The sequence below is a fragment of the Geotrypetes seraphini genome, chromosome 15 (genome assembly GCF_902459505.1).
Source record: "Geotrypetes seraphini chromosome 15, aGeoSer1.1, whole genome shotgun sequence".
Lineage (NCBI taxonomy): Eukaryota > Metazoa > Chordata > Amphibia > Gymnophiona > Dermophiidae > Geotrypetes > Geotrypetes seraphini.
In genome coordinates this window covers 7661340-7687062 of record NC_047098.1, presented here as the reverse complement: position 1 = coordinate 7687062, position 25723 = coordinate 7661340, and the positions used below count along the sequence as shown (strand labels likewise).

The 25723-nt window shown below is 45.9% G+C and overlaps 1 protein-coding gene across 1 annotated transcript in view; it reads right to left on the bottom strand.

Annotated features, from left to right (window-relative positions):
* Positions 1–4975: 4975 nt before the first annotated feature.
* VWA5B1 (von Willebrand factor A domain containing 5B1) overlaps positions 4976–25723 on the bottom strand; it is a 94085-nt gene continuing 73337 nt past the window's right edge. The window contains exons 17-22 of the mRNA XM_033921149.1: positions 23981–24118; positions 19556–19684; positions 12842–12916; positions 10677–10746; positions 7808–7931; positions 4976–5932 (exon numbers count right to left, since the gene is read on the bottom strand). Of these exons, the coding sequence (XP_033777040.1) occupies positions 5180–5932; positions 7808–7931; positions 10677–10746; positions 12842–12916; positions 19556–19684; positions 23981–24118 (1289 nt within the window). The 3' untranslated portion in view covers positions 4976–5179. The remainder of the gene's footprint in view (positions 5933–7807; positions 7932–10676; positions 10747–12841; positions 12917–19555; positions 19685–23980; positions 24119–25723) is intronic.

Sequence of the window (25723 nt, the reverse complement as noted above, 5' to 3'; positions counted from 1 at the left end):
TGACCATTGTTCAGTAGAAGAGACCCATTGCCATCTTGACAGCCATGCTCTCAAACATATCAACTGATGAAGCAGGAAGAAATGAACAGCAAGCGAGAACACATGAGCTGATAACGAAGTTTATACAGTTCTCAATTTTACTTGGTGATGCATTAAGAACAACTCAACTCAAAAAGTGCATCCAGAAACACTTCACCTCAGCCTCGGAATCACAGAGTATACAACCAATCAGATCACAGCAAACGTTGAGAGGGTGGGAGGGGGGGTCTGGGCTCAGGCCAAGCACCCCGAGTCAACGTCGAGCCCCCCCCCCCCACCTCTGTCACACACAGATCAAAGCCCACCACACAAGGCAACAGGATGTCTGTCCCAGGTAAGACAACAAGGCAAGAGGGTCTCCACTGGACAGCCATAAGAGGAATCCGGGCAGGCTGTCCTTTTTGGGACTTCACATGGTAACACTGAATGCAGGCACTTCAAACGCTAGAGTATAAACACCTGTAAAAATCACAGAACCACGGCAAATAAGCTCTAGTCACTAAAGGGAGAGGGGATGAGGGAAGAGTGCCGACAAAAATTACAGTGGACATGTCACCTATCAATAAAATACCTACAAAGATGTCTGGACTCAACACAGAAGAAACTTCAAAGATCCCAGTGCATAAGACACCAGGTGACGGCATCACAGAGCACTCGCTCTCTTTTCGTGAATGTAATAAAATCAACGGATTCCTAGCACAGGATGAACCAATCAAAACAGTAATTTGGGGCTCATAATAATAATTTTTTAAAAACGTACAGAAAGTGGCCTAAGACGGTACTTGGAGGGACAGTCAAAAAGACAGATTGTCCAAATACCAATAGTCAAAGCTGGTTTAAAACCAGCTTAGGCCTTTACCCTGCCTCTAAACGCCTACAGCGAAAAGGGGCGTTTTTGGAGGAGGGGAAAGGGCGGGAGGTGGGCCGACCTAGACTTACTCGTCTGGCAGCCACAACTAAAAAGGTTTGACAGGTTGCCAGACGGAACTTATACGTTTTGACTTAGACTTAGACCAAGTCAAAACACGTATAAGTTCCTAATCGGGCCGCAGAGCTGAACGACTTTGATTTTCACTGTAGAGAAAGGGATTCTTCAGCTTGGGAGGGGGGGCCTTTCTTGCATAATGGGGTGACTATCATGAAAGTGAGGTGATCGTTAGCCCAAAGAGGCCATTTGTTGAGTCGGGGGGGGGGGGGGGGGGGGAAGGGAATTTTCAGCCCCAAAGAGGACTTTCTGATCATCAGAGAGACCTGAAGGGAGACTGTAGCGCTCCTCAGGGAATCACAGTTTCAGGAATGGTTAACAGTCCTTCTTAATTACACTTTCCGAGATACAGCCAATTTGATTGTTAGCCAGAGGATTAACACAAACCACGTGGTTTTAACACAATTTCTCCTAGGACAAGCAGGATGAGTCAGCCACATATGGGTGTTGTCCCAACAGCTCCCAATTTGCGGATAAGCTCTCCGATAGCTCAGAGAGATTTTTTTTTTTTTTTTTTTCTCTGAGCACGTGCAGTGCCCGGGCCCCACTGGGCATGCCCGAGCCCTATCCATTTCCCCCTGCTTCCCCCTAATCCCCAGTCTTTAGTTTCCGCCCATTCCCATCGGTCGGATTTTTCCACAGCTCTCCATCACCATTTTGTCTACAATCAAGGCTTGTGGCTGACTATCCTGCTGTCCACGGAGAACCTACGTTACAGGTAAGTAACTACACTTTTCAGTAACTCTTTTGCATAGTAATGAGTTGTTTTACAAGAATCGTATTTGATGCAGCTGAATGCCATTTTTTGTGCAATGTGCCAGGATTTTTTACATTAATGGTAAAGCAAGTGGATGCTTTATCAGAAATATGCATTAATACATTAACACTGTATTTGAATGCATGCTAACACACCTTGGTAAAGAGGTACCATAACTGTAGCGTTGGACATTGGCGCGCCGACAAACCCGCAGGACTAATGCGCGCTGCTGCTTCTGCCGGTTTCAGACGTTCAGGATTGCGCTCTGACACTTAGAAGTCCTGACGCTGCCATTGAGGGGGTGGTTTGGGGGAGGGAACCCCTCACTACACTGAAAACTCCTGAAAGAAAGGAGAATGGGAGTTTTCAATGTAGTGGGGGGTTCCCCCCACACCCCCAGTGGGAGTGCCAGGATTTCTACGTGTAGTAGGGGGGGGTTCTCCCCACATACCCCCTTACAGCGCAAAACTGAAGGCCTGAAACCAGCAGAAGCAACAGCACACATTAATCCTGCGTGCAAATGTCGCTGCGGGTTTATTGGCACACCAATGTCCGGCGCGCTTTTGACGGGTCACCAGTAAAGAGGCCTAGGTATGAGGTAATAAAATGATGGTGATGAACAATCATCGAACTATACATGACTATCGAATACAAAACTTCACTGAATTAATCAGAGCTTGCAAAACTGTCCCTGTTAGACGTCACAGTAGAGAATGACCACGGTGACAAAATTCATCACCGTTCCCGTCCCCGCGGATAACCGCGGGAAATAATCCCATGTCATTTTCTAGTGTTTTTCATCCTCTGTCCTTCTTCAAAGCAAAGCTTGTGGCCATTCATACTCTGATTCTTATGGGAGCCAAGGATAATGAAGCCATTGTGACATCACTGGCTCTTAGGCACTGGTGGAATGAGGCATTATGACATCACAATATCTGCTCTGGAATGTTGCTGCTCAATTTCAGCAGTCTTCAAAGCAAAGCTTGCGGGTCAGTGGTTGTGGCCATTCATACTCCGATTCTTATGTGAGCCAAGGATAATGAAGCCATTGTGACATCACTGATGTGATTGGCTCTTAGGCACTGGTGGAATGAGGCATTATGACATCACAATCTCAGCTCTGGAATGTTGCTACTCAACCTCAGTCCTTCTACACCAGCATTGTTCAAAGCAAAGCTTGCGGGTCAGTGGTTCTGGTCATTCATACTCTGATTCTTCCCTCTCTCCTTAAAGAATGACATGAAGATGGTTTCCCGCAGTTATCCGTGGGGACGGGAACGGTGATGAATTTTGTCACCTTGTCATTCTCTACTTCACAGCCAGTTTGGCTTTCAGGATATCCACAAAGGATATGCATGAGATAAAGCTGCTTAATTGGGGCTTCCGTTGCGCTTATCGTATGCATCACCGAGGTGGAGTTCTTGAAAATGCAAATGGCTCTGTAGTCACCAAGACAGGTTTGGGAGCCATTGGGGGGGGTCACCATTTGGCTTCAGAAAAAGGAAGGCGGATTGAGACATCCGGGTTTTACTTCCATTGTTTTCAATGGAAGTAAAACCCAGATGTCTAAATCCGTCCTCCTTTTTCTGGAGCCATATGGTAACCCTACCATTGAAGGAGATCAGATGACACCAGTGGAAGCCATTTTAAGAACATAAGAACTGCCGCTGCTGGGTCAGACCAGTGGTCCATCATGCCCAGCAGTCCGCTCACGCGGCGGCCCTCTGGTCTAAGACCAGCGCCCTAACTGAGACTAGCCCTACCTGGTTCAGTCAATGATCTGAAACAATGTCCAAACATTCAGAGCCCTTCTGGGAGAACAGTATTGAAATGTAGGTCAGAGGAGCAGAAAGATAGTAAGCTTTTTAAAATTTTTACTTTCTTCAAGAAACACTGGTCTTTATTGTCCTGTCTCCCTTCCATATTCTCACGAGTTTTCAAAATGGCAGCAACAATCCTTTGAAAAAAGGATTGAGGATGTATTTTTGTGAGATGGCCTTTTCAGCGGTCATGAAAGGCTTGACGCAGCGCAGGTCTGGGAATGAAACGACTTGACATTCTACTGGATTCTTGGCCTGTAGGATTACTGTACTAGGATCTTTGACTGCGTGCTTTGTTCAATTGTTACTTGGACTGAATTCACCCCATTTTACAGCTGAATCATTCATATCAACCACATTGATTTGGTAATGATTTAGAGGGGGGTATATCAAATATACCCCCCTTTTACAAAACCACAGAAGTGTTTTTTAACGCAGGCCGGTGGGCTGAACGTTCTGCGCTGCTCCCAACGCTCATAGGAACTCTATGAGTGTCTGGAGCAGCGCAGAGCATTTGACGTGCCAGCCTGCGCTAAAAACTGCTTCTGCGGTTTTGTAAAGGGGGGGGTAATTAATTATTTTCTTTCAAGACTGCAGGCATCTCTGCCATTCCACTGCTGGGCATATGTACAGCTCTACCAAGCCTTATGTCTCATAATAACGCAGCACTGAACCTCCTCTGAGCACAGAATACCAACCATTGCACATTTAATACTGAGCTTTGAAATACTGATATGTGGGAAACCATCGGTGGCGTGTGGTCAGGGCCTTCAGGAGATTTGCCCCACTCCCTAAAGGACCTGCTCTGAATTCGATTGGTTGAGCAGGCAACAGGCAGATGCTGTTCAGCCAATCAAATTCAGATTCGTTCGGTCAGGGCCTTCAGGGGGTTCAGAGAATCCCCAGCCCAAGAGCCCTTTTTTTTTTTTTTTTTTGCTTTGTTTGATGCAGTTTGACTGGTTGAGCGGGCTGCCTACTCAACAAATCATAGTGCATCATGCAAAAAGTTAAAAAAAAAAAAAAAAAGCAAGGCTGTAGAGCTGGGGATTCTCGGAACTCCCTGAAGGCCCTGACAGTACTGCTCTGAATTTGATTGGCTGAATCCCCTGAAAGCCCTCACCGCACACCATTGGAAACCACGGAGTTGATGCTGAATTTTAGCCCGGATTATGTCAACTACCCTCTACCATCAGTGCACCTTCTGCCACCTTATGGTGGTACCATGCGATCATGAAACCATCAAGTCTTGGGAAATCCTATTATATGTCTCTCTTCTCATTCTTCCCCCTCACCCCTTTCTCATTATAGAATCTTTACTGAAACAGATTCTCAACTTTTCAGGGACTAATATTATGTTTGGAAGACTGAAAAAGGTGGGGGGGGGGGAGAGCAACCGCCCTCTGATTCCTATCAGCACTAAAGTTTGGACATTTTCAGGCAGCAGCCATGACACATTCTCTTTTTCTCTCTCTGCCCTAATGGTGCCATCTGGTGTCATCATCCCCCCCCCCCCAAGGTTCAATCACTGATCTCGTGCTACAACTGACACAACAAGTGTCGCCCAACATCAGCCACCCATCACACACTACTCGGATTGTAACATAGCACGTTGAACTCCAGGTTTTCATCCCAGTGCCTGAGCAGAACAAAGAGCTGCTGGGCTGTCGCTTTCACCACTGCCAAGTTCCTGCCCTCGGGAATCTCTTGCTCTCCCAGCCACATGCTGGCTTTGGCTGCCACCAGCTCCCATTCAATAAAGTACGCAGCTGAGCTGTGCTCTAGCCAGGCCAGGGCGACCGCAGTTGCCCAAAGCATTCCCTCAGGCTCCATCCGTTGCTGCAGCTCGATACCGTCTAGCAAGGACTGAAGCTCGGAGCCATCTGTCTCAGAGCCACGGCCGCTGTCAGGCTGCAGCGGGGAAGGGGCTCGGGTGCTTTCTGGCGAGGAGAAGCGGCGGATAGTGATGGCCGGTGGAGAGAGTTCATTTTCTGATTTGAGGGACTTGGCCAGGCTCTCTGCCGTGCTCCCAGAGAAATGGCGTTGACGGATTTGGTCATCAGATCCTTCAGTGTAGCCATTTATAGTACTGGATGGAAAGTCCCCTTCGGGCGCCAGAAGCTGTCCGGACTGCCCTGGGCTATGTAGCTCCCCTGCTGGGCCAGCTTTTTTGGTGCTGAATGAAGTAGAGGAAGTACTATGAGAAATGGGACTGAGTGCCGTCCGGTGGCAGATGAAAGGTGAGGTCCACTTTAACTTCTCCAGTGGAATATTGATGGCATCTGAGAATGCCTGGTTCAGCAAGAAAGCACCGCAGGCCAATTGCAGAGAAACCTAAGTGTGACCCCCCCCCCCAAAAAAAAAGAAAGCTTTAGAAAACCTGGCTAGTTGATCAATTGCATTATTTGAATTTTGCAAGAGGATTATGTAGGAACCTCCTAACCTCACCTCGGAGAGGGCTTCCTGTCTCAGTTGCCAAATGCTATCTCCTTACCTTTACATCTGTAGATGCAGTCATTCCCAAACTTGTTGCAACGAACCACCATACAGTCAGGTTTTCAGGAGATCCACAATGAATGTCGATGAGATTTGCATTCACAACCTCCATTGCATCCAAATTTCTCTCAAGCATATCTATTGTGGATAGCCTGACACATAGGCATTGGAACGGGGGGAGGCCACAGGGCTCATGGCCTCCACAAATATTGGCAGTTGCTGGTTGGTGTCTTCCCGATGTCGTACTTTATATCTTTGGGGCAGCCATTGCGCAGAGTCAATAAGCAGGTCTGCCCTGGAATCCTTCATTCTACTTCCGGGGCCAGGTCTGCTCATTGACGCTGTGTGGCAGCTACCCCGAAGATTTAAAGTACAACGCCGGGAGGAGATAGGAGGTGGAGTCGGGAGTTGGTGATGGGCCATGCCGCAGGATTCCGCTGGGGCTAGGGCGGAGCTCCTGGGCCCCTCGAAACCAAACAACATTCCGCTGCCTGTGTCCGGACAACCTGGTTCCCAGGACAGTTTTAGGCATCACTGCTATAGAGAAAGACAAATTCTCTCAGAGTTCCCTACATAGGGTTACCAGACCCATGGCCAAGCCCCCAGGCCCACCCAGTTCCGCAACGTTCCGCTTGTGTCACGCTACATTCCGCCCCCAGATAGCAATCGTGCCTGCACAGCCGTGATGCAATGACATCGCGCACGCCTTTGCGTGATGTCACCTCATTGCGTCCGCACATGGGGCGGATGTCCGTTCCTGACGCGATTTTGAGGGAAGCTTTTCAAAACCCGGACAAAGATCCGGGTTTTGAAAAGCTGTCCGGATCCCCGGACATGTCCTTGAAAAGGACGACATGTCCATAGAAATTCAGACATCTGGTAATCCTACCCATACAAGAAACATATCTAAGTCCAATTACACAGAATACATCAATAAGTATGTGCTGGAAAAAGAAATGTCTGTCTAGATCAGTGATTCCCAACCCTGTCCTGGAGGAACACCAGGCCAATCGGGATTTCAGGCTAGCCCTAATGAATATGCATGAGAGAGATTTGCATATGATGGAAGTGATAGGCATGCAAATTTGCTTCATGCATATTCATTAGGGCTAGCCTGAAAACCCAATTGGCCTGGTGTTCCTCCAGGACAGGGTTGGGAACCACTGGTCTAGATCTTTGATAACTTACCTTCCTATAAATATGCAACTATAGAGTTCCAACAATGTACCTGCATGTCAGGGAATGAATGGGTGTATTCCACATACTTACAGGGCCTTCTGTAGTCAATTTAAAGTTACTCAAGAATAAGTCCACTCCGTTGGTAAACAGGAATGACTTGGAAGAAGAGAAGGCCAAGGAAACCAAGAAGCCACGGAATCACGCAGAAATAAGATGTATTTAGTTCTTCAAAGACCTGACACAGCCGTGTTTCGGCATGTGCCTACATCAGGGATCATGTAATACGAAGCAGCTTGGACCTAGACATCATTTAATCATATCAAGGAAGATGCCTTCCATTAGGAATTCTTCGTGCCAATTGCTGTTGCCTTTATTTTTGTGTGATTCCCGTGGCTTTCTGGTCTTTTCTATGCTCCTGTCAACTTAAAGTCGCATCCAGAAAAAAAATAAAGCACAGTTTGCCTTTTGGGTCTGGAACATTAATGGAAGAGGTTTGGATATTTGAAGCTGAAGAATCTGTCTATCGCAACTCACCAATGGTAAATAATCGATATTTTCGTTCTCTGTCTCACCGCCCGGTTCGTTTGTTTTGCCTGGTGATTTATTCATGAATCCTTTGGCCGCTCGAGTTAACAGCCGTGTTTTATTTAGGGTCAATCTGAAGAAGCATGAAAAATGACAAGGAGATGAGGGAGGGGGGAACATTAACAAACTGTTATTATTCTTTGAAAATGCTCTTTCTTTCCCCCACTACACACATTCCGGGGCAGTGCTACATTGCAACTTTGACTCCGTGCTTCAGGAGCTGAGCCAGACTAGTTTCCCCAGACACCAAAGCCACCCTACGCCTCTACTGTTGTATCAGCTGCTTATTAAAATAACACCTCCGGAGCATATCTCAGCACTGGCAGAACTGAGGCTCCTGTCCAATAACCATTCCAAGAATGTGCAGGTTATTCTTATTTTTGGATTAACTTAATATAAGTGGAGCACAATTTTAGAATGTACATAAAGATGGAGATGAGAAATCCAGGCAAGGACATGGTCAGTTCCTATAGCTTTTTACAGAGGCTCTGGTACATATCAGGATGTGCAAGACTAGGGTTACCAGACGTGGACAAGTCCTCCTTTCGTCCGGGTTTTGAAAAGCTTCCCCCAAAATTGTGTCATGCATGAGGGCATCCGCGCATGTGCGGACACCCTCCTGTCCAACCAGAGCAAGCAGCGGGGGGCGGGGCTATGGTGGGATTAGAGGGAGGACTGGGGCGTAACGGGACGGGGATTGGCGAGCCTGGGGGGGGCGGGTCTATGCGAGACTGAATGCCCGAGTTTCTCTGTGCCCAGCATGGAGGTGGTAATTCTAAAAAGCTACACGTGGGGAAGAAAAGCATGCAGCTTTTCCAAAATAACCACTTCTGACAGCATCCAGTTGCCCCAGTATCATTCCCCCTGGGGGGCCCATCCAGCATCAAGCAACATTCCCTGCCCTCCTGACATCATGGCTGCTACCTAACCATCCCCATCCCCCCTCCCCAACATCTAGCACCTTCTTGCCCCCCTCCCAGGTATCATGTCCCACTAGTGGCCTCCCGGTAGCTCTCCCAGCCCCCATCCAGTCACATCCCTGGTTCTTATTGGGTTCTGGGTACTCTAGAGGGAACAGCAGCAATTCCTTAGTCACTTCTGCTATTGCGGTCTCCGGAACAAAATGGTACCCTGACCCCTAGCGGCAGTGGTATAGTAAGAGGAGGCTGTTGTGTGTGGGGCATCAACACCTCTCCTCCTCCCCATCCCCTCCCCATGCCTTCCCCTGCCGCGAGGGCGCCCTTTCCCTTCCACCCCGCACCTTTTAAATTTTGGCATGAGCAGCCACCGACTCGCTGCCTGCGTCTGCTTCGGCGCTCTCTCTGACATCACTTCCGGGACCCGCGCATGGAAAGTGACGTCCGAAAAAGCGCCGAAGCCAACGCGGGCAGCAAGTCGGTGACTGCTCGCGCCAAAGTTTAAAAGGTACGGGGAAAGGGGCTCCACCTCCCTGGGCGCCATTCACCCTCGCTACGCCACTGCCTAACGCAGAGGTGCACAACTCTGGCCCTCGAGGGCCGAATCCAGTCGGGTTTTCGGGGTTTCCCCAGTGAATTTGCATGAGATCTATTTGCCTGCACTGCTTCCATTGTATGCGTATTGATCTCATGCATATTCATTTGGGAAAACCTGGCCTGGCGAGGGCCGAAGTTGGGCACCTCTGGGCTAACAGTAATCTCTTGGTACTTCCACCGGGGATCAGGCTGCTAAGTAAGGCCAAACTGAGGAGTCGGCATGGGAAAACTTCTAGGGAGGCATCGAGGAAGTTTGATCTTGAGCAACGAGGGATCTCATAGGGAGAGAGTCTGATGTCAGCAGCTGCCTTGATGTCACGGGGGAGGGGGAGCTCAGAAGGCAACGGCTACCAAAACAAAGAAATTGACCCTGGTAGATCCACAAAGAAGAAAATGCAAGAGAAACCCAAAAAACACTGTGGAGTGACGATGTTCCTGGAATGGACTTTATTAAAAACTTTTAAAGTTCCAATAAGAACTTTTGGCTTATGTAGCGCGTTCTCCACGCAATTGTTCTTGTGGATTGATTAATTATTCCACGTATCTACTACCATAGGACTATCAGGGGCCCCTGAAGAAGACTATCTTGTCGAAACATGAACCGTGTTGGGACTAGGTCCTTAAGGTTTTTATGTGGATTGTTCAAGTAGACTTTTGGAACTTTTAAATTTTTAATAAAGTCCATTTCAGGAACATCGTCACTCCACAGTGTTTTTGGGTTTCTCTAATATCAATGGCTGCTTTAATAGCTGGGGGTTGGGTAGCTGCCATGCAGTTGGGAACAGTCAGGCTTGATATCGGGGGGTGAAGGAAGGGGCTTTCCTTGGCCTTTATATCTGCTCCTTCAAGAAGTCACTTATGGGGTTAAATGCTAATGTCTATAATATTTAGTATTGTTGTGTCCTAATCATGCCTCTTTGCTATCTAGATGTGGTGAGGATCAACATATCTAAAAAGACAGTTCTCTAAATTCACCACTGTCCACATTTACCTGAGAGAATCCTTCTAAAATAAGAGCCATAGAAAACAGACACACAGATAATGATGGCCAATAAAGACCAAATGGCCTATTCAGTCAGTCTATCCATACCAACTAAACTCTATGGTCCCTATATATGTGACGAGCTTTTGAGAACTAGAATGAAAAGATGTTCTCTCAGGGTTTCTGCAGCTGGCATTGTGCTTGTTGCAGGTTTCCGGGTCTTGCAGCGAGACCCGGAACCTGCAACAAGTCTAAGGAAAAGGTTTAATCATTGCCTCAATTTAATCTAAATACGAATGCCTGGTCAGCATAAAGACCCCACCTGGCAGCAAAGAGACTCTCGATGGACCTTTGTGAGTGGACGGAGGAGACCGAAGGACTGCGCTGGGGAACTGAAACAAGAAGCAAGAGTATGAGCTTAGATGTTTTGTTTATTGTTTGAATGACTACTAAATAAAGTGGCGTAATGAGGAGGGGGTGGGGAGGCCAGCCTCCCTGGGCACCATATTTGGGGGGGGGGGGGGGCGCTGATGTTTCTCCTTTTCTCCACCCCTTGTGTACCTCTTTAAATGTTGCCGGGACCGGCATGTGATGTCAGAAGGGATTCGATGCTGGCGCAGCGGGTGCCAGATGCAGCTCACCGCCAACGAACATTTCAAGAGGTACGTGTGGGGAACTGTGGAGGGGGGGTGGGCGCGGAAGCAGCGGGGAAGTGGACCCCAGCCCTGGGTGCCGCCCTTCGTCATAACGCCACTGACTAACAACCCCCCCTTTTTTTTTTTTTTTTTTTACAAAACCGTAACACAGTTTTTAGCACTGGCTGCGGGCAGTAACAACTCCGATGCTCATAGAATTCCAGTGAGCGTCAGAACTGTTACCACTGTGGACAGCGCTAAAAACTGCGCCACGTTTTTGTAAAAAGGGAGGGGGGGGGTAAATTAGAAACCAAAATCAAAGCAATTTAAAATAAAGTGCAAGTATAAAATATACAATATACAACTCTGTCTGGGAAACCATGACTAAAGCCTCTCCAAAAACACTTTGAGTCACTTTTTAATGCATGAGATAATAAACAGCATTTTAAAATTCTCTCTTTCTTTTGCTCTCACGGGCCATTCCTATAGAGCAGTGTATCTCAAACAGTGCCTGCCGAGATTCCAAGTGTGATGCGGCACACTGAAGAGGAAGAGAGGCGCCTGCCAGCTGACTTCCATAACGCAGTACGGCACCAGCGCTGCCCGATTTACCGAAGGCCTGCATGTTTCCCCCCTTCTCTCTAGCGTCCTCCAGTTTCCCTCCAGCCATTTTCTGATCTGAAGGTATGAGGGAGGGGAAGGTCCTGGGATGTGGGAGGGGGTCCCAGGAATGTTGTGGGGATGTTGAGGTGTGTGTGTGTGTGTGTGGAGATGTCAGGGGATGTTGGGGGAGGTCCGGTGTGTGTCAGGGGGATGTCGGGGATGTAAAGGGGGGTGTCAGGAGGATGTCGGAGATGTAAGGGGGATGTCAGGGGATGTCCAGGATGTTGGGGATGTCAGGGGGAGGGGTATAGGGCTCTGTGGATCAGCTGATCATGGTAGGGGGAATCCCCATCAGCTGAGTCACCAGGAATCCCTGAAACCAGCTCAGCTGATGGAGATTGCTTCTGCCGCGATCAGCTGATGCCAAGCCTACAGGTTTTGGGGTTTATTTTCACTCTTTGGGTGGTGGGAGGGGGGTCATGACCACTGGGGGAGTAAGGGGGGGTCATGCCTTAAATCCTCCAGTGGTCTTCTTGTCAGTTTAGGCACCTTTGTGAAACTTAGATGCAACTCAAACAAGTCTTTCTGCTGGCATCTAGGTTCCCTCTGCTGGCATCTAGCTTTGATTATGGCTGGGCTACGTCCAAGTTGAAGCCTGTCTGATTCCCGCCCATAACACACCTCCCAACACGCCCCTTTGATCTCTGAACGCACAGCAGCTTAGACGTGGTGCACGTCCAGAAAGTTGGTTTCGAGTATCAGCACTTGGACCTCCCTGCTATTTGGATGTCCAAGTGCCGACTTAGGTTGGTTTTTGGACGTTTTAAAGTTTTGATTACGAGCCCCTAACAGCAAAAGCTGTGACAATGAAAAACAAATATTTTATAAGCCTAGCTGAACTCAAAGGTTGACGAACCATTGATCAAACCTACACCGCAGAAACGTCTCTGGTTACGTTGGCTGCTGACTGCGCTTCAGAAGAGCACAGCTTACCTTGGATCACAGAAGGTCTTTGGGACAGTGAGGAGAAAAGCCACAGTGGCCCAGGCTCCAGTACCTTTCTGTAGTGCTGGACCTCATCCCCGAGACACACTCATGGAAGCATTGTTCGACTTTCCCACTAGGGGAGCCTCAAGTCTTAGATGGAACTGATAGCACAAATCTATTCTCAGCTCAAAAAGGCACAAACCCAAAACGGCTCCAGAAATGCTTCCGAGTGCAACTGTCACACAGCAAATTAGTCACTTACCATCTGGAAAACTGCATCTTTCCCAACCTGAGGAAGAGAGGGTGCTGCAGGGAGACAGAAGGATTTCTTCCGGATCTGGAACAAAAGAATCCAAATTTATATCAACCGTTCGTCTAATTATCTTCTGTCATGTCGATCATGGCCATTACTTGTGTTACAAGTAGCGCAGAAGGCGGCAGCGTGAGCGTTTGGGGGTATTTCTCGTTACGAACATAGAACTCCTTTATTGGTTAAGCTACATCGGCTTGCAATCTCTTGAAGAATTCAGTTTAAGATCTTGGTGCTGGCACTTATGATCACCCCCCCCCCACTTCACCCTAAACCACAACTATAAGAACTCCCGCAAAATTCAACTCTTCGCCTTCCCCTCCCTAAAACTATGCCACTCAACAAAATTCCTTGACAAAACCTATGCCTTCCAAGCCGCCAAACTAAACCCTTGGCTGGCCCACATGGTCCTCAAAGTTGGCCAGTGTTGGAAACAGGATATTGGGCTTCATGGACCTTCGATCTGTCCCAGTATGACATCTCTTATGTGAGCCGGATATAGGCCAATCAAGCCATTGTGACATCACTGCTGAGGTTGGCTCTTAGGCACTGGTGGAATGAGGCATTATGACATCACAATCTCAGCTCTGGAATGTTGCTACTCTTTGGCTTTCTGCTAGGTATTTGGGACCTGGGTTGGCCACTGTTGGAAAGAGGATAGTGGGTTTGATGGACCTTCGATCTGTCCCAGTATGACAGCTCTTATGTTCTTAATTTAGGGGATTCATGATCAGAATCCTGGTACTTAACTTTAGACATTCTATATACCAGCACTCTGTATATTTTTCTGCTTGTTTATAGAATGACTTCTATATTCTCCTTCTTCTCATGTCCCTTTTGTTTCTTGCTGAATGTCTCTGTATAAGGTCTGCTTGTTGTTTGTCTTTGGATCTGATTTTAACCTGCTTTCATTTTTCTTTTATACCCATTGAATTACAGATTAGGGTCAATACTAATATTTTACACTTAACGATTCTCGGCAAGGCTTCCAGCCTTTGTCACAGCTTCTTTATTAATTAACATTTGAAAACATACCCTAATCAATCGCATTTGATAGCGTTCAAGCATTTATCCTGCTCTTCCCTCTTTAAGCTCTCTAATCACATCTGGCACTCGGTGTGCCCTCATGTGCAGAGTCCTCTGCCTGCATTTCAAACATGGGGGGGGGGGGGGGGGGTGTGATGCAGCGATATCACCATTTCATTTGCGAGGGGCCGGCAAGTTTTGCATGACTTTCACATTCGAAACTGTGATACGGTAGGAGCAATGGCAAAGGGTTCCTGGACACCCTAAACCAGTGGTCTCAAACTCCAACCCTTTGCAGGGCCACATTTGGGATTTGTAGGTACTTGGAGGGCCTCAGAAATAAATAGTTAATGTCTTATTAAAGGAATGACCATTTTGCATGAGGTAAAACTCTTTATTGTTTATCAATCTTTCCTTTTGGCTAAGTCTTAATGATAATATTGTCATTTATAGCTAAAGAGACATATGACCAAGAAACTGTTTTATTTTACTTTTGTGATTATTATAAACATACCAAGGGCCTCAAAATAGGACCAGGTGGGCCGCATGTGGCCCCTGGGCCACGAGTTTGAGACCACTGAATTAAGAGGAACAGTTAATCTGTTGACTGGGTTGGAGGGCAGAGGGGAGAACAGGACAATCAAGCCATTGTGACATCACTGATGAGGTTGGCTCTTATTGGTGGAATGAGGCATTATGACATCACAATCTCGGCTCTGCTTCCCAAAGACAAACAGGATGTCATGGATACAGTTAAGGCAGTGGTCTCCAACTCCAACCCTTTGCAGGGCCACATTTGGGATTTGTTGGTATTTGGAGGGCCTCAAAAAAAATAGCTAATGTTTTATTTAAGAAATGACAAATTTGCATGAGGGAACGTGCTACCGAGATGGAGAGCGGCCTGCGAGGTTCGCTACAGCCGGCCGGCGAACCTCAACAGGTTGCTTTGAAGAGGAGCAGCAGCGGCGGTTGGTGAGTGAGGGCAGGAGGGGGGAGTCGCTGGCGTGTTCCCTGCCTCCGTGTTCCAAAATGGAATTCGGCATGGAGAGACACAGCATAGCACAGCGCGTAGGGTTTTATTATAGAGGATAATTGGGGTGTAGTATAGAATAGGCAGATGGTATTTGATGCCAGATAAAGATCAAGTGGGCAATTCAGTCTGTTCAGTTATTCCAAGCCATTCCATTAAGGATATAGGCCACTCGTAAGCTTGGCCTATATCCTTAATGTAAGGGTAAGATCCGTTGCTTCTCTAAGCCACTTTTGTTGGCCCATTTTGGGGAGAAAATGTAAGGGAAAGAGACGAGGGTCTTTCATTATCTCTGTTTCCAAGAGAAAAGACTGGAGAGCTTAGTGCGTAGTTGCAATGCGTGGGCATTCTTGCTAGGCCATATGGTGTTTATCTGTTGTCATTCTCATTTTCGGGGGGAGGGGGGTTTGCAACTATATTTATATTACAATTTGCACAAACAAACATGTAACATCTTTTTCAGCTTAAAAATAACAGGGATACAAACAGCAACATTGCAGGATTGTTGCGCAGATCTATTTAACAGACTAACAAAAATAAATCATTAATGAACACAATGGCGATATGTTTTCTCCCATCCACATCATACCAGGCACAAATCTAAGGTTACTGCACATGGGCAGACTAGATGGGCCATTTGGCCTTTATCTGCCATCATTTTACAATGTTTCAATAACCATAAAGCTCTATGACATCACAATGCAGGTGTAAAGAGCCTTAGCCAATAAGAAGAGGAGATTCAAATGTTAAGAGCCTTAGCCAATAGGGAGAGGAGGAGATAGTGAATGCTGCAGATGGGCCATTTGGCCTTTATCTGCCATCATGTTTCTATAACCATAAAGCTCTATGACCTCACAATGCAGGTGTAAAGAGCCTTAGCCTATAGGAAGAGGAGATGCAAATGTTAAGAGCCTTAGCCAATAGGGAGAGGAGGAGATAGTGGATGCTGCGGATGGGCCATTTGGCCTTTATCTGCCATCATGTTACAATGTTTCTATATTATTATCTTAGGGGAGATAATAAATAAAAGGCTGCGATAGACTATAATAATTGTATAACTTCAAAATCACAGCTCTAGTTCTTAAATTAATAAAATTATTTAATTAGTAAAGTGCTCTGACCTCATAAGCCAAAGTGAGATGATAACATCAAACTGCAGTTATAATAGGGACCATCATAGCCTTTACTGTCCCTTGCCAACCATCACCAAAATAATATATTTTAAAACTTATCTGAGAACTTGGTCTGGTTGGAATCTTCTCAATAACCACAGAATCTCTGCGTGTGAATCAGTGCAAAATCGTGTTCAAAGTGCTTCAGTACATGTGAATAAATCACCATTTAAAATACATGGCCCCCCGCCCGACTTGCGTTTCGGCTCTTCATCAGGAGGGGGTCACTTTTCATCGGCAACAAGTGCCTGGGGTGGGACTACGAGACAGGGTTTAGCCAGTAGAGAGAGGAGGAGAGAGTGGATGCTGCGGATGGGCCATTTGGCCTTTATCTGCCATCATGTTACAATGTTTCTATAACCATAAAGCTCTATGACATCACAATGCAGGTGTAAAGAGCCTTAGCCAATAAGGAGAGGAGGAGATAGTGGATGCTGTGGATAGGCAGACTGGTATGTTATTAACTCCAGTGTCAAACTTAACATTTGCAGTCATCAAAAGGTTTTGCAAGAGAAAGCCGTGCGACAGTCCTTTCCAATCATTTTCCAATAGCCTTTTTGCGATGCCTTTTCTCTGCGGTGGCAGTTGATAAGCTTGTGCTCATTAATTAGGAATCAAAATTGTAACTTTGCAAAAATCCTTAATGTGGAAACCTTACACTTTATTTGGAAGCACGGGAAATGAACTCAGCTTTCATTTAGCGAACCCATCACCCAACCCAACTTCACAGCCTTTCAACTTCCTGTCAATCAAGACCATCTGCTAGTCTATACTTGGGTCCCTGGAGACAAAGAGTCTTTCCATTTTATTAATCTCACTCATATTAATGGCACGCTGCAGAATAGCCAATCTGCTTTGCCTACTTGCTCGGTATAAACTATAACAAATTAATATATGCTTTTCAAGAGATTCTCTCCGACACTGGTGATTCGATCTGACTCCATGCTGTCGCCCTGTAGTTTGCCATTACAAAGGCATTGGGGTAATCATTCTTCAACTTAATCCCCAAGTAATATGTTGTTTGATAACCTCACCGATTATTTTACTGTAACTATCCGCGAGGGGCTTGGCTTGCCAACAATCACCGCTTCCCTTAGGATGACTTTCATCAGTAAGAGATTTGTTAATTTGCAAGGTAATCACCATCAGGGATGAGCGAGGGAAGCAAAAATCTCAATTTTTCCGCTCTTAGGAGATAGCATGGCCTTGCAGCAGGCAAAAGGGGGGAATGGGTATTTGAATTTAGGAAACACCTTTTAGCTTAAGGTGATTTAAATTCAGGTAAAGTTGCAATAGAGGGTCGCTTTCCTTCTACCATCTAGCTTGAGTGGGAAGGAAGAGGGAAAGGGGATAAAGAATTCGAGAGGGGGGCGAGAAGAGAAGGAGTTGAGGGGTATAATGCTTATCTGCCCCAGGTGCTAAAAACAGTTCTGGTCACCACAAGACATACAGTATTTGATGTGTTCAGTAGAAGGACTAGGGATGGAGGAAAGGGCGTCATGGGATTTCTTACAAGTGGTAGAAGCTTGTGTGATGGGGATGAATTTTCTCTTCACCCACTGATATAGTAAGGGAGGGGGCGAGGGGGCTGCCCCGGGTGCCGCCTTGGTAGGAGCACCAGCAACGCTCCTCTTCCTCCCCCCATACCTCTTTAAATCTTTGCCCTGGGCACCGTCTTGACGGAGGCACCTGCACTTCTCCACCTCCACCCCCCACCCACACACACCATGCTCATACCCTCCCTTCCCGCCAGAATCTCTTTAAATCTTTGCCAACACGAGCAGCTTCTCCAGTCTGCTGTTCGCGCCAACCTGGCTCCCCTCTGAAATCACTTTCTGGTTGCGGGGCCAAGAAGTGATGTTAGGATCTTGGAGATGAAGGGTAGGTCAGAGACAGACCTAAAGTCACCAGGCACATTAGGGTCAAGTGTGGATTTCTTCTGGATTGGTTTGATGACCGCCGACTTCCAGTTTATGGACACTATGCCTATTTCTAGAGAGGTGTTGACGAGAGGATGGATGGAGTCTACAAAGGCGTCTTTCACCGTCACCAGGAAGTGAGGTGGACAGGGACATAGGTTGGAGCCGGAGGGCTGAAGAGCATCTAGTCTCTTGGCTATGTCATTGTGGAAGATAGTTTTGAAGCGAGTTAGGTTCTTAGTTGTAGTTTTAATTATTTTGTTTGAGTTGTGGAGGGATGATGTCTGTAGCATGGTCAAGGTAAGACCATATTTTTTTCTACTTTGTCAGTGAAGTAGGCTGAGAGCATTTCACTGTCGAGTTCGATGTTGTCTCCTTGTGATGTTGTATCTTTTTGGTTAGTTTGAAAAGGTTTTTTGATCTATTGGGGGTCCTTAACAGTTGTTCAGAGTAGTACTTCTTTTTAGCCTCTAGGGTGGCTTTTTTATATTCTACATGCAGTTCCTTCCATTTGGACCTGTCACTGTTAAGCCTGGGTTTGTACCATCCCCTTTCCGCTCACCTAAGTACTCTTTTCTTAATTTTCAAGTTGTTGGTAAACCAGAGAGAGGAGTATTTGTGGGAATAGTATTTGATCTCGTTGACTAGGGCTAGCCCTTCGCATAGGGTTTTTTACCTCAGTGTGCCACTCCATGGCTGCCTCTTCAACAGACTGGGAATTTGGTTTTGATGTTCCTATTAGGTTTGAGATGCCTGTGGAGAGATCCTCTAAGAAAGTTAATAGCCTTGTTATTGTATATTATCTTACGTTGGGGTTGCTTCCTGATTGATGGTTGACTTGTTTTGTAGGTGCGGTTGAATGTGATCAGATGGTGATCAGACCAGGGTACTGGTTTGGTAGTACAGGATGGGGTTTGGGGGTGTCTTTTTGAATAAAGATTAGATCTAGGATGTGGCCTGCAGAGTGAGTTGGCGAAGGGACCATTTGCTTGAAGCCTAGGTCTGAGATTGAAGTGATGAAGTCTGCAGGATCTCCAGTCTCATTTGGGTAGCCGTCCCAATGTCGTTCGCTGCTGGAGACTTTTCAAAACCTGAACAAAATACCAGGTTTTGAAAAGTCATCCGGACCCCCAGACATGTCTGGTATCCCTATCTCTGTCCCAGTGCAGACAGTCTGAAAATTGCCTCTTGAAATGATGAATATTGGATGTGGGGAGTCTTAAAAACAGGAGCTGTGATCACAGCAAAAGGTAAACTCTTTTCTATTAATTATATTAAAAAAAAAAAAACCTGCATAAGCCTCAGGACAAAAACGTGAGATCAAAAAGGTATAAAGAAGGAATCGCAGACAGGAGGAACAACCTCATAAGCTGAAAAAATTGTTTTGCGAGCATAAGATTTTCTTGGTTCCATGCTCTCCCTTTGATTAACTAAGATTAGGACCAAAAAGGAAGGTGACGACAAGCTTTTTCTTAGCTCTGATGCATTACTTGGTTCAGGGAAGAAACACGGTTCTTACTCATGACGTAAAAACCATCATCGGTCGCCTCTGGCCCACAGGTTGACTGGGAGCGTCCAAGTCCGATGGAGAAACCTCGATGGCGCCTGCTGGCCGAGCTCCAGTGGCCCCTCTGCTTCAGACTGGCGCCTTGCATGGGAAACAGAAACACAGAGTCAGGCACTGCCACCACCACCTGGATCCCAAACAACCTCTCCGAGAACTGCACTGCTTGTGTTGATTTATTTAAAGATTCATTAATAATAATAATCTGCCTGACATTCAAAGTGATTCAAACGGTCAGGTTATGCTCCTGGCTATTTACGTTGCTTGTCCATGGCTAACCGTGAATATTCAGCGGCAGTTAACTGGTTAATACCACTAAACATTTGAGGTTAGCACCTGAGCAGAAACCATCTAACTTGTGGGAGGTCCAGGGGTGGAGTTGGTACTTATATGGTTAAGTGCTGATATTCAGCCCTTAACCACATAACATAACCACTTAAATTGAACTGCATAAGAACATAAGGTCAGATCAATAGTACATCTTTCCACAGTGACCAATCCAGGTCACAAGTACCTGGCAGAAACCCAAATCGTAACGACATTCTGAAACCCCAAAGAGTAAGCAAGGTTCTGGAACTCCAAAGAGTAAGCAAGGTTCTGAAACCCCAAAGAGTAAGCAAGGTTCTGGAACTCCAAAGAGTAGCAACGTTCCACACAGAGTAACAACATTCCATGCTATCGATCCCAGGGCAAACAGTGGCTTCCCCCATGTCTGTCTCAATTGCAGACTACGGACTTTCCCTCCAGGAACTCGGCCTAAATCTTTTTAAAACCCATCTACATTTACCGCTTTTACCAAATCTTCTGGCCACAAGTTCCAGAGATTAATTTGCCAACCAGTTCAGCTTATGTGGTTAAAAGCTGAATATTACACGTAATGGCATAAGTTTTAGTGGTCGACATTTAACTGGATATTCAATGCCTGAGTGCAATATAGCCCGGCAATACAGTCGGCAGTGGACATAAAAACAACCGCTGTCAGCTGACTATCAGCCAGAATACTAAACAATAATAATTGTGGGCCAATTTGGTTTCGGTAAGCGATTAGGATGTATTTTAATGCTGAATATAAGCATGTTACCAGGCACATTGTGTTCAATATTTCTATAAAGATCTCCAGGCCTCTACTGAGTTATTAAGAACTTGGGTTTCCTTGTAAATGTCTGGTTAAGATACAAGATACTGAATTTGTCTTTTGGGACCCCATTTAATTGCAACAATTTTTGGTAGCTCGTGAACAGAAGTGAGATCTCTTTTCTTTTTTTTTTTATTTATTGATGAGGAATTAGGGTAGGAATGTCAAAATGTCCTAAATTTAGTTGGGAATGATTTGAGTTAATTGGAACTCAACCATTTCTTTGTTTTCCTTTAAAATTTATTTGAAAATAAGCAATATGTCTCCCCTTTTTAGTGGGCTTGTAAAGGATTGTTTTTTGTATTATTTCTTGAAACGAAAATTTGTATGGAAACCCTTTTTTTCCTTGATATCTTTATGATATTGTAAAAGTATTAAACTCAATAAAAAAAAAAAAAAAAAAAAAGAACTTGGAAAATTCCAGAAACCTGGGGGTTTCTGTTCTATGAGGTAACAACTAAACTAAACTAAACCTTAAGTTTATATACCTCATCATCTCCACGGATGTTGTGGAGCTCGGCACGGTTTACAAGAACTTAAAATATAGGAAGAAAAGGAAAAAAAAAAAAGGTTTACATGAACTTGTATATAGAAGAGAAAAATAAGGGGGTATAGAATTACATTTTAGTGAAAAGCCGGGTTTTCAGTTGCTTGCGGAATAATTAGAGGGAGCCCAGGTTCCGCAGCGGGGTAGTAAGGTCGTTCCAAAGAGGTTTTATTAATCTTTGTTTGGCATTTTTCTGGGGGCAGAAGTATTAAGTGGGCTCAGTTGGACTATGGCAACTCGCTTTATGCTTTATCCAGAATACGGCAGCTAAACTGATATACGGCAAACCTAAATACGATCATGTCACACCTTTACTGAGATCCCTTCACCGGCTTCCTGTTTGCTGGAGGATCTAATTTAAATGCGCAACCGAAATTTTCAAAATCCTATATGGTATTTTTTCTCCTTTGGTTTCTGCCTCATTTAATTCACAAGAAATCTCTAATTCTAGGAGCTCTCAGAAATACAAACTTGGCTTTCCCGCTAATAAAGGAATAAAAACTATGGCCAATTTTTGTCGATCATTTTCTTTTTTATTCGTAAAAGTTTGGAATGAGCTTCCTTCTATAATTAGAGTTCTCTCTCATCTACCCACTTTTCGTAAAGTACTGAAGACGTGATTTATTTCAGAAATTTACTAATGATCCTTCTTTTTCAAATAATCAATCATAAAAAATAAAATTCTGGCCTAGAAGATATAGTTTCTGTTCTAATCTCCGGTATAATTTTATTAATATTTCGTTAACCGAGTCAAGCCCTCCTGTTGGGATGAATCGGTATAAAAAAAAATCAAAGACTAGATTAGATTAGATTGTCATCGACCAGGGAGCCAGCAAGGGGTTACTCTCTAAGGTCCTCTTGGTGTCTCAGGAGGTGAAGAGCAACAAATCTCCCTTGCGGTCCTCACATGAGCTGGAAGAGTCCTGAGGAGAAAATTCATCTGAGCAATGCCTAAGAGGGAGAATAGTCAGCTCATGGGAGTAAGTACGTTATACTGGACCATATACTAGCATACCAAGATCACGTAAGTCAAATAGTAAAAAATTGCTTCTACAAATTGCGCATGATCAGGTCATTAGCAAAAGTGTTGGATCCGCGGGATAGAGCCAGATCGGGAGGGTGTTCCTTAAAGGACGCTTTTGCCGCTCCTGCCAGCTTCTCAGCCTTTTTCTTGTTTACTCTTTCCAAAAATACTAGGACTAGGGGCCATGTAAAGAAGCCACTAAGTAGTAGATTTAAAACAAAACAGAGAAAAAATTATTCACACAATGTGTAATTAAACTCTGGAATTTGTTGCCAGAGAGTGTGGTGAAATCAGTTAGCTTAGCAGGGTTTTAAAAAGGTTTGGATAATTTCCTATAAGAGCAGCCCATAGGCCATTATTGAGTTGGTTTGGGGAAATCCACTGCTTATTCCTAGGATAAGCAGCATAAAATCTGTTCTACTTTTTTGGAGCTAGATACTTGGGACCTGGGTTGGCCAGTGTTGGAAACAGGATATTGGGCTTGATGGACCTTCGATCTGTCCCAGTATAGCAGCTTTTATGTTCTTATGTGAGACAAGTATAGGACAATCAAGCCATTGTGACATCACTGATGAGGCTGGCTTTGAGGCACTGGTGGAATGAGGCATTATGACATCACAGTCTCAGCTCTGGAATGTTGCTACTCTTTGGGTTTCTACCCAATACTTGGGACCTGGGTTGGCCAGTGTTGGAAACAGGATACTGGGTTTGATGGACCTTCAGTCTGTCCCAGTATGGCAGCTCTTATGTTCTTATGTGAGCCAAGTATAGGACAATCAAGCCATTGTGACATCACTGATGAGGCTGGCTTTGAGACACTGGTGGAATGAGGCATTATGACATCACAGTCTCAGCTCTGGAATGTTGCTACTCTTTGGGTTTCTACCCAATACTTGGGACCTGGGTTGGCCATTGTTGGAAACAGGATATTGGGCTGGATGGACCTTCGGTCTGTCTCAGTATGGCGATTCTTATGCTGTTATGTTACACAAAAATAGAAATAACACAAACATCCCTCTCTTGGTACCAGATTCTAACCCTGGTCTGTTTTCTTAGTTCCTCATTTGCTTTATGAGTGGTCATAGTCTTTAAGGCTTTTTCCCTGCATTGCCAAAGAACTTAGAGTGGTGTCACGCTGGTAACAGACTTTCCCTACCATGCTCTAAGTCAGTGATTCCCAACCCTGTCCTGGAGGAACACCAGGCCAATCGGGTTTTCAGGCTAGCCCTAATGAATATGCATGAGAGAGATTTGCATATGATGGAAGTGATAGGCATGCAAATTTGCTTCATGCATATTCATTAGGGCTAGCCTGAAAACCCAATTGGCCTGGTGTTCCTCCAGGACAGGGTTGGGAACCACTGCTCTAAGTAAAAGAGCAGCTAAAGGATACCATGTGGACCACATAACATTACGTACGTACCCTGCACTCACGTATGTAGGAGATGACCCCAAACCACCTAGCAGCGCTATGATTCATGACACCTTCTCGGTCGCCCACCTGACCTGCAGTAGGTAGCAAGCGCTTTGAGTCTTTTCAGTGGCACATTGTAAACCTCCCGTATCGTCGTCCAACGCTGTGAGATGTTACATCTACTGAGCAACGTTTGGAGAAGGGAAAGAAGGTGTGGCCTCTGCAGTTGGACTGGTAGTCATGTCGAGGTTCCTACTTACCTGTGTTGGCATACTCTACGACGGTAGGCAGGTAGGCATTGCAGGTCAGATCCACAGGGACGAAGGCCGTGTATTTGCTGATCACATTGCACGCTTTGCTGGCATGGATGGCGTTCAACTGATATCGCCTCCCAGAGCCTGTCGGAGATGGAAACAGGGTTTGGTATTGAGACAGGAGATTGCGAAGTTCAGCATTTGCCATTTTGCTGGGCAGAAGCAGAAAGAGGGTTAAATAGGGTGGGAAGTTACATGCACAATATTTTTCAATTTTGCAAAATTCTGGCCTTCTTTATTTAAAGCTTTCTTGTGCTGAGTTCTCCCACTGGAACACTTGGCTGCTAAGTCGGACACCCTCCAATTTTCTCTTCTTAGGCTCAGCCCTCCCCAGCTCTACCGCTGCTAAGCTTCCTAGGCTGATCTCCTATTTGTCTTGGCAGGTTAAACCCCCAGCTTCCTCTCTCAGACCCAGTTCACCGTGCACCACTGGGCAGAGCTAACTAAAAGACCTGCAAACTCTTTATCCCAAGAAGCCACCTGAAATGATAAGAGCCGCTGAAAATAACTTTTGTGTGAATGGCCCTTTATTGACATAAAAGTAAACAAAATACAATTTACACCTTGGGTGTTCTAAATCTCTCTCTATAAAATTGGGTGTACAGTGGTACCTTGGTTTACGAGCATAATTCATTCCAGAAGCATGCTCGTAATCCAAAGTACTCGTATATCAAAGCAACTTTCCCCATAGGCCATAATGGCAACGCTGACAATTCGTTCCGTAACCCAAAAGGTGCCGAGGAAGTGGTGAGAGGTGGCCCAGGGGTGTGTACTTGTCGGATGCCGGGTCTCTAGGAAACGCCTCCTCCGTCTGCCAGCCTCTGCAGTACCCCGCAGTGCCACTTCGGGGGGATACCTCTGTCTGCCAGCCGCTAAAGAACCCCTGAGCCCATACAGCGCCGCTTCAGGGGGATTCCTCTTCCGTCCGCCGGCCAGCCTTCCACGTATGTTGGAGAGCCTCTATCTGAGCCTAAGCAGCCGAGTGCCGCCCCACCTGCACATTGAATATGATCACGCACGTCGATGATTGACGTTGTGCGTGATCATACGCAACGTGCAGGTAGGATGGCACCCGGCTGCGTAGGCTCAGATAGAGGCTCTAACATGTGGAAGGCACCCGGCATGGAAGGCTGGCCGGCGGACGGAATAGGAATCCCCCCCGAAGTGGCGCTTCCTGCAGCTGTAAGTGCTCGTTTATCAGGGCAGTGCTCGGTTTGCGAGACAAAAGTTTGCTGACTGTTTTGCTCGTCATGCAAAACACTCGCAAACCGTGTTACTCGCAATCCGAGGTTCCACTGTATCTGTGTACGTATGTATGTTCCACAGAACCAAAGTGGAATTGTCCCAATCGGAATGGTGCACACCGAAAAAGTGTCTTTCAACTCATCTGATAAATCCAAATGCCTTTATTCATCCAAAATTCATCCAATGACCCGACATGCACATGTTTCAGCCTACTCGGCCTGCATCAGGAGTCTTATGAGTCTTCGGGTGTCTGTAAAGAAACGTACAGGGTATAAAGATGCACAATCTCTCTAAACGCAGCTTTGGAAAGACGTGAAGCAATTCAAATCGTCAAGTAGGCCGAAACATGAGCATGTCGGCTCATTGAGTCATTGGATGAATTTTGGATGAATAAATGCATTTGAATTTATCAGATGAGTTGAAAGACACTTTTTCGGTGTGCAC